We start from the raw sequence: 15,533 nt of genomic DNA on the forward strand, positions 1-15,533 counted from the left end.
CTACCAAATCTCACCCAAGTCAAAAGAAATTTTAGTGAGACAAACAGGGAAGAAGCTAGAAAGAAACAAGGGTCACAACCACAAACACTGAGAAATGCTCAGATTTGTGTAAATGGAAGGATTTCAGGAAAACAAGTGGCAGGTGTTTGGGGGCAGGGAAGAAGGGACAGGACCATTTCTAGCTGGCAGAAAGACTAGGTTTTAAAGTTGAGCAAGCTTTGTTAGTTGGGCTTGAAATCTGACAGTAGCTTAGGAATAATCCCACAGCAGTAGGGAAAGGAAGGTGGTGAGCCAAGAAATCACTTTCGACAATAACTCTCTAGCTGGTTTGATTTTGTAGGACTTGGCAAGCCCCTTAAGAAACTAAAAGGTTATCAAAACATCAAACCAGCTCTTAAAAGTTTATTTGTATGAATAGTTACTATTATTACTCAGTTTCAGATTTTCAACATTTTTCTACTGCTATTTTCCATTCTGCCCTGTTTGTTTGTACATTCCAGCTCCCTTTCCCCCACACCTCTTAGGCACACACAGCCACTCAGTCAAATCTGTAAGATGATCTAAAGGTGCTCACAGAGTGCACCTGAGAGCCAGGGGAGAGAAAACATCTGCTACAGTCAACTCAGTTTCACAGCTGCAACAGTCTTTAATCTCACCTGACAATAAAAGGCTGAATATTTAAGTTCCTAACAAACACTAACAGGACATAGTTAGCTACGTCTGTTACTCAGGCACAACACCACACATGCTGCCATAAGTAGGGACTATTCCTCCTACCCCTCTGATTAAATTTCATTAGAACTAGCCATAACCTGTTTGAACTCAACCCTGGATCTGCAGATTATGCCTGTGAAGTTGACATATATTCTACCTATTTTTGCCTTTTGGCACTTTCACTCATTAAGCAAGACAAGTAGTGATCACACTTTATAAATAATTAATAATATTAATTTGGTTCTCTTGCATATTTTTTAAGTCACTTCACCAACATGTACAGCCACCAGAATTAGGAGTTCTCAGGACAGCATGGGAGACACAAAAACCCCTATATCCGCAATTAACAAAATTGCTTCCATTTTCTAAAAAATGTTATCTATCTCAGAAACTCCAAAAATAATTTTACCACAAGGCCCTGATGAGAGTATGTGATTTTATTAGGTTTCATAATAAAGCTTAACAGTGTATTGAACAACAAGCTGAGATGCATGGACAGCTGTGGAAGAACTGAACACAGCCAGTGCCAGTACCAACAGTGTGCCTTGATGGGGAACAGGGAGGGGATAGAAGAGACATAAAAGACAGCCATTGGTTACAGAGGCATAGTTATTACTTAATGCACTCTGCTTTCAAGGTGAATCTTTAAATTGAATGAATCTAAATAACAGAGGGTTCTAAAGAATAAGAAATTGGGTTTGAAGCAGCATTGTGAAGGTATCCAGCAGCACCATAACAAAGTCGTTTCTTTAGGGGCCGGTCGTAGCTTCAAAGGACAGATTTGCCTAGGGCAGAAACTCAGCACAGAACCTGCAACCTTGATTTTTAATTAGGCAAATTTTGAAAGCAAAACTCTTCCCTATTCCAAAAAAAAGAAGTTTCCTACTTTAAGGTACATGAGATGATAAAGTAATTGATCATTTGTAGCTGGTGATAACAACAGCTACAATATTTAGCTATTTGTTTCCAATGCCGTACCTCTGGTAACATTAATAAGAGCCTTGCTGCCCAAACAGCAGCACCTCACATTTCACAAGGTTTGCAGGACAAAAGCCACCTTTACAATTAGATTACACCTCCATTTTCAGAAACCTACTCACGGCAGGCTCTTTACATATTAAACATATAAAATACCTGCAAACACCACCTCGTTACCTTTTGACACCATGAAGTGAGCAAACACAGCAGCAGCAGAACTCAAAAAAAAAGAATGGCTTCCTCAAGGAAAATATAAGTTCACTTTGGTCTACTAAAATAGTTAGATTTATACTACAGCCTTTACATGAAAGGAAGACAAGGCACATATGGGCATACTTCCCTGAATTCTCATTATAATTTAAGGAGCTTAATAATGCTAAGATCTCTAACTCTCACATTTAGCAGAAAAGGGCCAAAGCAACAAAAATTATTGAGGTGACAAGGAAGGTGAGAGGGCAGACAGGGAAAGAAAGATTGCATATTGGGAATAAACTAGGCTAAAATTAAATATCTAATCATTCTGCCTAGTCTAAAGCAGTTTGAAAAACCCAGAGTTTCAGGTAGCAACAAGCATTTTGTCCATGAAAATGAAGCCAATTCAAAACACTTGAAGTGGCTTCAAAAGAAGAACAAAGAGTGACATTAGTCTAAGGGAAAGCACTGAACCTTTCAGCATTTGAATGAGGGAAGGTTAACAGCTGGTTTTCTCGAGGCAGCGCTGCAGCAGGCAGACACCATTCTGGGCTTCAGCAGTGGGAGAACAAGTCTGCAAACCAACCAACACCATTTTAAGTCTGTGTGTTTAAGCCAGTCTTGCACAGGGTTAGTCAAGCCAGCAGTTACAATGCCAGTGGCCCATTACTACCCACACCTATTTTCTGCTGAAACCAAAGCAGCTACCTTAGGGTTAGAATGGAAGATTATTCTCAGGCAAAACTCTGCATGGTGCTGAACCAGTTACAGCCTTGTGCCCAAAAGCATGGCATCTTCAATGCTGGCCCTGAAAACCAAAACCCATTGTCAGGAACAAGCACACTATGTCATCTACTTGGCTGCAGCAAGGATACTTACACATTGATTGGATTTCTCCATGATGAGAGCTTTAGGGCATATGGAAGCAGAGAAGGAGGGAAATGACAGTGATGGTGAGGAAGGAAGGGAGATGGTGCTTTAAACCAAAGACAGGGACATCATCTCCAGCCCACAGACACATCTGCACACTTTTGTTTCATATTCACATGCATTTTGTGTATGCATTATAAAACCAAATAAAATATTCTCTGGGCTTAGAGTGGGTTTTCATTTGCCTCCCAACTTTACAGATCCCTAAAAATATATGCAAAAAAGCAGCATACTCAGATAAGGCTAAGATTGTGACGTGAGAATCTGGAAAAAGGAAAGCAGAGTACAAAGACACCTGAAAGAATCTGGCTCCCTTTTCTACACAGTAATTAAACATGAACTCTGAGCCCTATGATACTGCTTACACAGGAGCATTCGAGCTGTGTGCACAGGCCTGCTACTCCTTGCATACATCTTCAGCTCAGACAATCCTGTGTTTTTGTCATCATGAGAACCCTGATTCTCCCCGGTTCTCCTTCAAAGGTCTGGACATGTTCAGCTCACACCTGGGATGCTTACTGAAACTGCTCAGAGAGCTAAGGAGACCTGGTACCACCAAGGACTGCAAAAGCTTCACTCTGGTCAAGCATCTTTTCCAGTAGCTGTTCATTAGCACTACACAAGAATGGAGATATTGAGAAAATCTTTCTTGATCCATTTCCAGCATTTCTGCAGGCTCACTCTGTCTGAATAATTCACAAAATCCATGCACACTGCATCCATTTAGTGGCTACTAACTTAGTTAGCACCTACTACCAGGTGCTACAGATAGGTGGTCTTTCCAACATGTCTCTCTGATATGTGTACAGAGTGGAATACAGGCTAAATTCTGTACTTACAACTGAGGAAAGAAGATACAATGAATATGAAGTCAGAGTTTAGAAAACCTTGTGTGCTATAAAAACAACGATAATACCTATGTATACAGCCACCTAAGGAGAAGTTATCAACTTATGCACACAATTACAACGGAACAGGCAAAGAAAAACAAAAACCAGTCCCAATAGCTAGGTTCAGTCCAACAAGAAAAAGCAACCAAGAAATACAGACCTCAAGGGATGAGCCACAGGTTTTTGATGCACGTTACAAATGCATAAATTGACCATGCATCAGTAGCTCATGCACAAACTACGGACTACATGAGGAACTATCAAAAGGCACAAGGGATTTGGCACAGCAAAAAGGAAACGAGCCATTACAGTCTGCATTAGCCACTGTCACACTGCTGAATAATGCATCATCTTAAAAGTATTTGGTAAGGTGGTAACTAATCAGCATTATCAAAACAACCCAACAATTCTTCTGGTCTCTTAATTAGGCTTGCAAAAAAATCCGTATGGTCCTTTACTGTTTACAGATGGGTATTATCCTGGGATTCTGGAAGACATTATTTGCATGACTCCAAAATAAGCTTGGCTTCATTGCTGCATCTCTGTCTTGGCAAGGGATTTCAATTCTGAATCCTCAGGGAAGGAGAACAGTCGTGTGTGTCCCCAGCTCCCATTTCAAGTAAGAGTTCAAAAGTAAGAATTTCTACCCTTCTGTATTTTCAGTGTCCACCAGACTGTTCAACTGAAAACACATCAACTTGTCCTTACCCCAGAACAGCAACCATGATTGCATTTTTGAAAAACAGGCCCCATCCTATTGAATGCTACCAAACATGTACCTCATCCTTTAGCTCAAATACATTTTGCATGACCTTACATGAATTGCTTAGATAAAAGCCTTTTTTTCTTCTACTTTTGTTATTTTAAAGTGCAGATGCATTTGAGTCATTTTCCCCTTTTGTTTCATATCCTTAAGATCCGCAGCTTCAAAGACAAAATGTCAGCATGCAGTCGATTTATGACTGAATTCTTGAAGAGACACTGAAGAATTACCTTGTCAATCACCCCAAGGACTCTGAAGGTCTTCAGTTCCTCGGCAGGGCTCCTTAGGTTCCAAGAGGGCCTTGAACTTAGTGATCCTGGAGGCTAATGGAAGATATCAAAGATTATACATCAATCAGGGTGGTACTTGAAGGAAGACTGCCTGCTGAAGCAAATGCCAGGCCGAAGGAAACTAAATTTATCATAAATCAGAGAGACTGAAGATGAAAGGAGAAGTTTTCTGTTTGTCCTTAGTGGGGGGAAAAAAAAAACAACTTGCAAGTAAATAAAAGTCAAGATAACACTGAAAACAAAAATTTAAAAAAGAAAAAAGCAATGAATTTTTATATTTTCTATGCTTAATGGAACCCAGAAATTGATTACTTAGTTCTTACCACATAATAATAATCAATCAAAGCCTTACAGGTATTCTGGGTACAAAATAATTCAGAGATCACTGAGGAGGAGAAAGCAAATTAGAGGCTTTTTAAGCCTGAAGAACATAAAATATAGAATTATAAATGGGGTTCTCTTGCTCTCTAGTGAGCTGTATGAAATCTTTTTAATAATAAGGTGCACAACAGAAATTATTCCTAAAGCTGCCTTAGAAAAAAAGTAACTAACTATGGATCATTAATCTAGAAATTAACACCGCAGCAAGGAAATTGACAGGTGCTAACTATTCAAGTAGTTAACATGCTAATATACATAGATATTTGTCCATACTATGTTTTGTAGTTTCTCAGAGCAAATTCAAAGCTTGCATGCCAGAGGGGGAAACAACATTTCAACTGGAAGTCTTTTGGGACAAAGATCAACATTTTAAGCATCCCATATACCTCTGGCATGTCAACAAATATTTTCAGCAGTTTCTAGTTGCCAGCTGAGAGAATTTATTAGATCTTCCTCCAAAAATTCAACATGTAGCTTCTAGTAGAACCGCAGACCTGCATCTCTTCCTCAAAAATAAGGTAACTTCATTTGCAGAGCTGCTGAATGCCAAAGTCCTTTGAAGCATAACCTGGCCTCCCCAAGTAGATTTCTATCTCACAAAGGTGCAAAGGAAGAGGGAGGTCAGAATTCTGAGGCAATATTTAACTACTATGTCACAAAGGAAAATGGTTGGTAAGCAAATACACTGTGGATTAAATTCTTAAGTATCAGGAAAAATCAAAAATTTTTCCTATGTGATGAGAAACTCCAAGATCCTGGCAATTTCCTGCCACCCTATTTTTCCCCCCTCAGGCATCCTTACTGCGCTACCTTCCAAGGCCAAAGCAACTCCTTGAAGCCTTCCCCATTCACTCAACAACACTCTTTCCTTCCAAATTCTTTCCTAAAAATCAGTATTTATTTAAGTACTCATTGCCCGCAAAATCCAAAAGAAAGGACCATAGATACATGTTCAAAAAGCTTCGAGAAAAGTGTGCTTTTCTGGGCTCCCAGTGTTTGGGAGTTTCTTAGTTACCTTCATTTTTTTGTATGGATCTGGTAATTGTTTTGTCACGTAAACCCTGCCAAGCAGGAACACCAATACCAGTTAAGAGAAAATATCCCAGATTTTACAATCTAAAACTAAAGGCTTTAACAAGAAGAAGAATAAAAAAAAAGAAAACTGTACATGAACTTTTTTCTCCAAACCTAATTCCAGTTCCACATTTCAGTGAGCTGTTGAAAGTATTTTGAGAGTAGGCAATTTTTCTGCAATAATCAAAAACTTCCTTTGAAACAAAGAGTTGTGCTAACACAGTTTATTCATGACAAGATTTCAAAAGCATTCTAAGGAAGACATTTAAAGGAAGAGAACATTTCCTAATCCCCTAGACTACTATAAAAGACTTTCACTTCTATCTGCTTGCTATTACATTTTATAACCATTCCTCAATAATCACACTTTTAATATTTTCTCTTATGAATAACATTTCAACCATGAATTAAGTTCATACATCTCTGCAGAAGTTAATAGTTGTCTAATAATGCTATACAATCAGATTTCTGCACCCATCCTGTCCAAAGAGCCAAAAAGCCCCAGTATATATATTTTAGGTCCTTCTCTAAATGTGACCAGTGGTGGCACAGTTGGTAATAGTGTGTATACACACTGATTTTTATAAGTGTGCTCTACAGTTACTTCTTACCTTAAAGGGATTTACAATCACATCCACAGCTCCCAGCAGGCTCTCCATTTTTATCAGTTTTGCTCTTTACAGTACTTTGGTTTCACTGTTTCAAAAGTCTAACAGAAGAGCCCAATGATGGGAAGGCATCACATTCTGTTGTGAAGCAGGCTGGAAGCAAACTCTAAATTCCCAGAACAATTCCCAAAACTACAGCAATTAAGCACTCTATGAAACAGCCTGCTCCTCTGAATAGAGTAAAAATCCAAGCTCAGCATCTAGGCAGCAAGAAGAAAAACAACTAAAAACCCTCACTCTCATCAAAAAACAGAGGAACAAAAAAAATATAGGAAGGAGGATAACAAAAAAAAAAGCTTCATTTGCCTTTAGAAATGAGACAAATATTCAGAACAAACTGTCAGGCTACCTCTGCCTGCAGAAGGCCTTCAGCAGCCTGGCCAAATGCTCAGCATGCTGCTCAGGTATCCCTGGATCTTCTCTGTTGTGGTCATGCCCTCTCTATTTCCAGGCTACACTCTGAGCTGCACAGCTGGATTTATCCAGATTTAGGACAGGCATCACCAGATCCTCTCCCACCATCACCTTTTACACCATGTGCAGATTTCAAGAGGAAAAGGCTGATGCTGATTGTGATGCTCCTGTGGCCACTGCTAGCCTTTGGAAAGCTCTGGTTCTGTAAGCTACACAAGGAACATGGGCAGAGCCCTTGCCTCAGCTTTGGCATCACTGCCAGCAGGAGAAGAGCAGAGGGAGGCAGAGAACTCCACCAGCCAAGTAAGAGAAAGGGCATTCCATGTTAACCTCACTTAAGGCAAGACCACTATCCCTAGCCCAGTGACACAAACACCATTTGATGGGAAATCATGGAATATCCTGAGTTGGAAGGGACTCACAAGGATCCAGCTCCTGGCCTTGCACAGGGAAACCCCAAAAGCCACACCATGTGTACATCCCAGGCTGGGGGCACCCCAGCATCTCTGGTGGGGTTCCTTGCACCCTTTTCCTCCTGGGATGCAGTGAAACATGAGGAATGGTGAAGTCCTGGTCCTTCCTTGGCTGCTCAAAGCAATCCACGTGCTCAAGCAGTGATGCCCCTTGCACTGGTCTCTCAAAGCTTTCCCAACACAACTGCTATTTTCCCTGGATTTCCCTCTAATTAAATATTTGATCTTTATTTTCCCCTTTTCATTCTTTCACCCAGAAAGCTCTGCTAATTTAGCTGCTCATGCTGCCACCTTTGACATCAGTCACCACAGATTCTCAGGATAAGAAAAGAGAACTTTCATGTACACCAGTGCAGACCTGCACATCAAAATGCAATCTCCCTTTGCCACTCAGAGATCTGAGTCTGATATTTCAATATCTGTCTACCTGTAGCATAGCCAGATCTTCACTTGCAGCAAGGAGATGCCTTGTTTTGATGCAGATATACTAGAATCTGCCTCATGGCTGTGACAGTGCTTCCAGCTCTCCTGGTATGGCAAACATCCTGGCTTCTTCCTCTCTCTGCACCAGGAGAAAACCAGGTTGGATTTCTGCATCTGGACCAGACAGAACTACAGTGTGCTTCAGGAGGCCCTCAGTGAGCACCAGCTGGGGAATGCACTCTTCCTGAAGCTGGGACACACCTTGGATGTGATCCTAGAAGTTGAGACTGAATCTCCTATGTTAAATTTATATCTCACAGAACTACAGCAGTGCATTTTCTTTACACTTCATGTAATTTTCATGCACATTTAATGAGAATTTTAGGAAGATATCTTATGGAAACCACAAAGACTGCTTCTTCTGTTCAGGCATCAGGCTTGCATTATCTCTTGTTACTAAATTGCTTTGAAAAATCAAAAATAATTGACATTGTGAAAGACAACAACTTTCATAATGGTGAAAAAAGAAACAACTCTGAATATGTGAAGTTAGCGTAAGTAGAATCAGAACTAATTTCAAAAAGGGAATAAAAATATGCTTTATAAAAACTACCAAAGTTAAAACTGCCCCACAGCCTGTACCAGCAGCTGTGCTGGGCTTTGCAGCTGACAGCTATGCAACACTCCAGCTTTCTGATGGTCAGGCCAGTGGGATTTAGAGGCTGTTGCTGCAGCTCCCACTCAGGCTTGGAGATGGCTCCCCAGAAACACTATCAATAAAGGGGCAGAGGAGAAAATGCAGCTTGAGAATCTCCAAAATGACCCAGTGCTGCTCTCACACAGTGCTCTGCAGCACTTGTCCAAGAGACAGCCCTTGAGGCTGCTGTGCTGCACCAAAGGAAGAAGAAGAGGACAGCATTTGCTGCAGGTTGTTTTTCCAGAAGGTTCATGTGCCTGTTTAAAAGCTCCAAAAGCTGTCTCCACATCTCTTACTCTTATGGGTCACAGCAAGGCTTTTCTCAATGTTTACAAGACACTCAGATGAGCTCCCAGCTCAAGGGCACAGCTGAGTCAGTTCCCTATGTTTCTTTTAAGCCCTCTACCCAAAACCTTTCTTTAACAATGCCAAGGATTCTCCAAATACCATCTTCTTGTGCTCCTCTCTCGACCACTTGAACTTGCAAGCAGCAGGGTGGTTGCTAAGGGTGCTATCCTTGAGAACTGCACTGCTGAAAAGTAACAAAGTAGTTGTTCTTCATTTGGTTTCCATGACATCAAAGGAAATTTTGCTTCTCAGCTCTCAAATACCAGACTTTTGCCTCTTTAGGGAAATCTGGTTTTGGAAGAGGCGAGGGCCTGGCATTTCCAGCCATGAAAGAATGGCTCACTTCCTCCTTGCCTGGGCTCCCAGAGAAAAGCCAGGCTCTGTGCTTTATCTTCACAAGGTGCTCAGATGGCAAAGGGCACATTTAGTGGGCACAATCTTTTGAGACTGCTGCAGGGGGCTCAGCACATGGCTCAGCACACAGCTGGCATCCCAGGCCTTTGGGAGATCTGACAGGCTGAGAAGTGCAGGACAATAACTGAACCTGCACTTCTGAGCTTGCCCCTTCCCTTGCTGGACAGGTCTCTGGCCTGGTGGAGGAGAAGGAGGTAAAATTCCATGTGTAAGAAGGACAGGTCAGCCTAGTCCTGATGCCCATGACTGCTCCTTTTAAGGGCACCACAGGAAACACAAAGCCACCTCCAGCAGACAGGGGTGACAAAGCAGTTTTGCCCTGTGACACCAGGTCATGAACAAGAGCACTTTGCCTTAAATGCCCACACCCACTCACTAGCCAGACCTCTTCCTCCAAGGTGCAAATGCCCAAGACATTCCCTGCAGAAAACCATGCTTTCCATAGCAAAACTGCACTCTGCCACTCCTAACAGGGGCCCAGGTACTGCACTAACTTTGACCATCATGCACTTAATATCTTTAGGAGAAGGACACAAAGTATGTGCAAGTTGCCACTGGTATCTCCCAAATGCACTTATCACTGTCCATATGGAGTGGAATAATTCATGCAAACTCCAATATAAACTATCTTGGGAAGTAAAAATAATAAGCAGTAACTAAAGTGCAACAATTCAGGCCTGCTCAGCGGCCAACACATGGGAACAGTCACATTCCTTATTTTCCTTAAGACATTAAGCAAAAGCACAGAGCATGCCAATTATTTGTGGTCCCTACCACTACCCTCACATAATTTTGGGAGTTAAGTTCTTCTCCCAGGTAACTTTCAGCTATGAACAAGAGACAAGCTGTTTCTCACCACAACTATCATGACCCATAAAGACCTTCTGCCCTCAATTTCAGCAAATTCCAAAATTCTAATATAAAAGTAAAATTCATGCATTATGAAGAGCAGCAAATAAAGGACATTAAAATACATTTACAAACTTAGGGAAAAAAACAAGGCTAAATCATGGCTGCATGGCCTTTTTTGTAAACAGGAGAATCACCAAGGTGCAACACTTTGTACAAAACAAGATTTGCCATGATTGTCAATTTTGAGTCTCAACACAGAAGGAGAAAGGTTTTTTATTCTGTCTGCTTTATTTTTTCTTGTCTTATCCCAATTAAACCTGCTTTTCTTTGGATCTGCAAAGAAGGCATGTGTCTTATTCAGTACAGCATAAAAGAGGAAATACTTTACCTCTCAAGCTCACACAGAAAATGCAACCTATTTCTTCCTCCTTCCCAACCACAGTTAGTTTTTAAACTTATAAAAAGGCAAAAATAGGTTGTTCGTGGATTTTTTTCTCTTGTTCTTCAGTTTCCAAACACACTGAGGATTCCATTCAATACAGCTTCTTCCCCATTTTCAGGGGTGTTTGACCCAAAGAAAGAATACCTAGTAGGAGTTCGTATCTGTCCAAAATATTAAATTGTTCAAAGTACAGTTCATAGCAACAGCAAGACTCCAAGCCTCACAAAATATATCCCATTTGGAACATCCTCAAAATTGTACTTGTAGGCTCTCAACATGAAATAATCTACCCTTAAAAAATCAGTGTCTTTGCTTTTTAAATTTACTTATTAGATAGACAGCTTTTAGAAGGCTTTTAGAATTTTTGCAGCAGTTGTCTCCTTAAAACATTTTTAGATCTGTGCAAAGTAAGAAGCAATAATCTTCTATCCCTTTTGTTATCCCTTGATATTAGAGAGTCAGGAAGTTTGCAGCTTTTATACTTACTGCAATAGGGCAGTCATTGACAATAACACAGTTTAACATGACTGCAGTAAAAGTCTAAAGTAGAAACAGATAAATCCTAAAGGAACTGTTTAAGGAAGGGCAAGTTAGATATTTATGGAGGGTGTCTTAGAACAAGCTTTGTTTGTCTTTTGTACAAGCACAGATAAAGGTGTTCTGCTCAAGAAATTAGCACAAAAACTTCTCAAAAATCAAAAAGGAACTGATCCCACAAGCATATCCAAGAGAGACATTTCAAAGGATCAGGAAGAACCTTTGCTCTGTTAAGGACTTGTTCTGTGGAAAATTAATTTGATCCCCTCTACTCTGTGCTTGACTCACTTGTGATACCTCACTATGTGCCAGGCTAAAGAAATCAACAGGTTTCTCTCTCCCTACAGGACCAACCAGCATTCTCATGGAAAAGTCAAATGAAATGTTACACTCTAGAGTGATTTTTTCCTTTACCTTTAGATTCTTCAGCATGATGAAAAATGTCTACATCATCAACCATGAGCAGTAGGAAAGCACATGAAAAGCAGTCCTGTGTTAAACCAAGCACTCCTCGTACAATTATGAAGAATCAGAAAGAATGGCAACTTAACAGAAACACAACATCAAAATACTCCTCCAGCCTCCCAAAAGAGAAATTCTAGACAGCTTTTGAACCTTAAGCTAGAATATGCTTTGCTACTTAATTATAACAAATTCTGGAAAAAAAATAATTCAGAAAAAAATTAATTAAAGCCTACCATAGAAACAGATGTATCTTCAGAGGTTTTATGGTAGAGACTGGAAATTTTTTCAGCACGCATAAGGTATTCTGCAGTCTTCCTTTTCACTGCTTCTCGACGAGTTGGACTTGATTCACCTCAATGAAGAAAAAAAAAGTCATGTTTTCTATAAAGAGAGAGGTACTAAGTAATCAAAGCACATGACTACTTTGATTCTACCTTTTTGATTTGCTTTGGGTTATTCCTAATCAAACCTAAAGATATGCATCTTCTAAAAATCCAGTACTATGATCTCAGAGTTCTACAAAAATAACAAATTAAGCCTTGCTATAGACTATGGTAAATAAAAAGCGTTTCCTAATATTTCTGTTATTTGGTATATGTTCCCATGGTAACATAGATAAGAACTGAAACAAACCACTGATCCAAACCCTGCATTCCAAAAAGGAAAATCAATTAGGAAAGACAGAACAAGATGATTACAACAAAACAACAAATTTTTCCTCAGGCTGTCATCCTGTTCTTCTAAAGTTCTCCTAATCCTTCTGATGTTTACATTTTTGTAATAGAGCTTCTCACACACTTTTCATCAAAATAATCATTATTTTGCATTACTTTCTAGAAGAGGAGAGAATTAGTAGACTGTTAGTTTGACCAGTGCGGTTGGAGAAGTAGCAATTTCATCCTCAAATCCATAGTTACTTTTAGAATTCTATAAATATCAAAGTCCAAAAATAAACATGCTTTTTTGCCTTAGACATCCCAGCATGTGAGTGTCATTCATTTCATGTCATATTGCGACATCAGGCGTCCAGTATGGACTCTCCTAATTATACATGAAGCCTAGAAATGCTATTGAAAGCAAGAAGGCAACTGAGGAGAGGCAGTAAGAACTCCTGCTCTCAGCTTTTCTATGCTAGACATTCCTTGCCTCTTGTCTTGGGGTAACATGAGAAGAAAGCAATAAGCACTTGCACCAACTACTTCACTTTCCAGATGGCTAAACAACCACTGCATTATTTCTGATCTAGCCAAACTCTTGGTGAGAACCACATGGCACCACACAAACACTGAATTCACTCTGAAGTTTTCAGTCTGGTTTAGGCATTCACATCCTGAGTGATGTATTGCTGTAACAGACTCAACCTGTGATGGCAACACCCAACCAACCTCAACCAAGAGACTGTGAGACACAATTGTTATAACAGAGACATGAGAAAATTATGCTGAAAAAAGACAGAGACAACTGTCCCAGAAGAAGACTGAAGGACAGCAGAGACTTGATATGGCCCTGACAGTTTCTCCCAGCCCTAACTGAGGCCATCCAAGACTCGCAGAAACAAAGCCTTGACTGTGACAGGCTCTGCACTGCCAGGTGCAAGCAGCACCTCTCAAACCGATGCTCAACAGGGCAAGGAACTGCAAGGATATCTGTCCAACAGCTACTCCACATGAAAGACAAGGCAAGGAACAGGAGAGGCAATAAATTAAACACACAGATACACAAACCCCAACCAACAGCAGATAACAGATATTAACAAAGGCGGGAGCTCGTAAGACACCGATCACCGGGCCATGAAAGGAACCGAGTGTAACCTTGAAGGAGTTCAACCAGAAACTTTGTAACTGATAAGAAAAAAAACAGGATTATTGTGGGTTATCAATAATCAGTCTCATAAAAAAGGGCAAGCTTATTATGGAACTTCTGATAGAGAACTTACTGTGTGAATGCCTGCATTCAGAAATTACTGCAGGAGGTTTTCAGGGGGCAATTGTGGCAATGTGTAAGACATTGTGAGATTTTCAAGGACAGAATGAAAGGCAGGGGTCAAGGTGGATTGTTTTAAAATAGAGACTCCCATTCCTTTCATATCACAACTAGAGACTACCCAAACACACAGAACCATCACACCCAGACTCCATCAAGAGTAAGCAGAAGAGACTTTGGGTCTACTCCAAGTTCTGAGATAAGTGGTCACTTGTAAATTTTACTATTCACCTCACAGCAGGGGGAAAAAGTGATTGTTCCCTCCCTGAATATAGACACGAGACTGCTCTGCTAAAACCTTTGTCTACACTTTGTTTGAGACAGACAGAAATTCAGTGCACTTTCAGCATACGAAATTATGGCTATTTATCAATATCTCAGTAATTTCTCTCATTCTAAAGACCTCGGGAAATCTTGGTTAAAAATTGCCTTCCTAAGACTGCCAGTCTTATTCCCACTTAGGATAAAAACAAAAAAATAGCATCACTCAACTCTTTGAAGTTGAAGTTGGCATTATCAAAAGAGAATAGATACACAGTATTTTTTTTCAATAAGCCTGTGTTGCAATTTCCTAAAACAGGACTAACTCTGGCTTTCATCTCTGCAGGTAGTGTGAAAGCACCACCAAACTTCGTCGTGCTGCTGCACTGGTGAGCACCCACGTTCTCTCAGACACACCAAGTGGCAGCTGCTCGGGGAAAGCAAGACATCTGCACAGCAACAATAAACTCTGCAGCCAGCATTTCCTTCAAGCTGCTAGAAAACTGCTAGGTCAGTGTCTAAGGCTATCATAAAAGTCAAGCTTACTGCTTAATTGTTAGTTATGTGTATTTAGTTTGGATGTTTCTTGCTTTTTTCCAATGCTTCAGTAATTTTACAGTAATTAAGGCAAACCAGCTAGGATGTCCCCTCAGAGCTGTCTTTGTTCTCCCTACTTTCACAAGACATTAATTCCAGTTTTCCTTCTACTTTTCCTTCCCGAGTAATTTGTTAAATAACCTTTGCAAGCTGTTCCTCTCATTAAAATCTTCAGCCATAAAAAAGGGTGTGAATTCAAAAAATAACATTTATTCAACAAGTTCTCATATTGTATTTGTGGATAAGATCATTAACAGTTCAGTCTCTGAATACTTTAACAGGTGGATGACTGAGAATTAGGTTCATGGAAATAGGATTTTGGCTTTTTATTTTTTTGCATTAGTTTAACCAAGAAAATGTAAAAAACTACGTTGCAATACAAATTCCCATTTAAACAGCCAATATCTCACAAAAATCTGTAAATAAATACAGGATATAAATTTAATAAACAAGTAAATGCTACTTAAAAAGCCTCAAATACAGACAGTAACAATAAAGACCCCATTAAGCTAAAAATAATCTTTAGCATTTGTGCCAAATTCGAGGTCATAGAACTGTTCACTTAAAACCAAATAAATCACTAAAACACAGTACTAGAACAAATCCTTATATCTGACAGATGTCAAAGCTGTGATTCAGACTCCATGGGTTTTTCTAAATGCAATGTTACATTTTGTCATGAAATATTGGTTTTGGTTAAGCAAAATGTATTTTCAAAAGCATCAATTTAATTTTATAATAAATTAG

The 15,533-nt window shown here is 39.9% G+C and overlaps 1 protein-coding gene across 2 annotated transcripts in view; it reads right to left on the minus strand.

Annotated features, from left to right (window-relative positions):
- Positions 1–15,533, minus strand: part of RPS6KC1 (ribosomal protein S6 kinase C1) — an 83,445-nt gene that overhangs the window by 33,950 nt on the left and 33,962 nt on the right. For both annotated transcript variants that reach the window (XM_059469067.1, XM_059469066.1), the window contains exons 8-9: positions 12,179–12,297; positions 4,698–4,790 (exon numbers count right to left, since the gene is read on the minus strand). In XM_059469067.1, coding sequence (XP_059325050.1) covers positions 4,698–4,790; positions 12,179–12,297 — 212 coding nt within the window. The remainder of the gene's footprint in view (positions 1–4,697; positions 4,791–12,178; positions 12,298–15,533) is intronic.

This window comes from Ammospiza nelsoni, chromosome 3 (genome assembly GCF_027579445.1).
Source record: "Ammospiza nelsoni isolate bAmmNel1 chromosome 3, bAmmNel1.pri, whole genome shotgun sequence".
NCBI classification, from domain to species: domain Eukaryota; kingdom Metazoa; phylum Chordata; class Aves; order Passeriformes; family Passerellidae; genus Ammospiza; species Ammospiza nelsoni.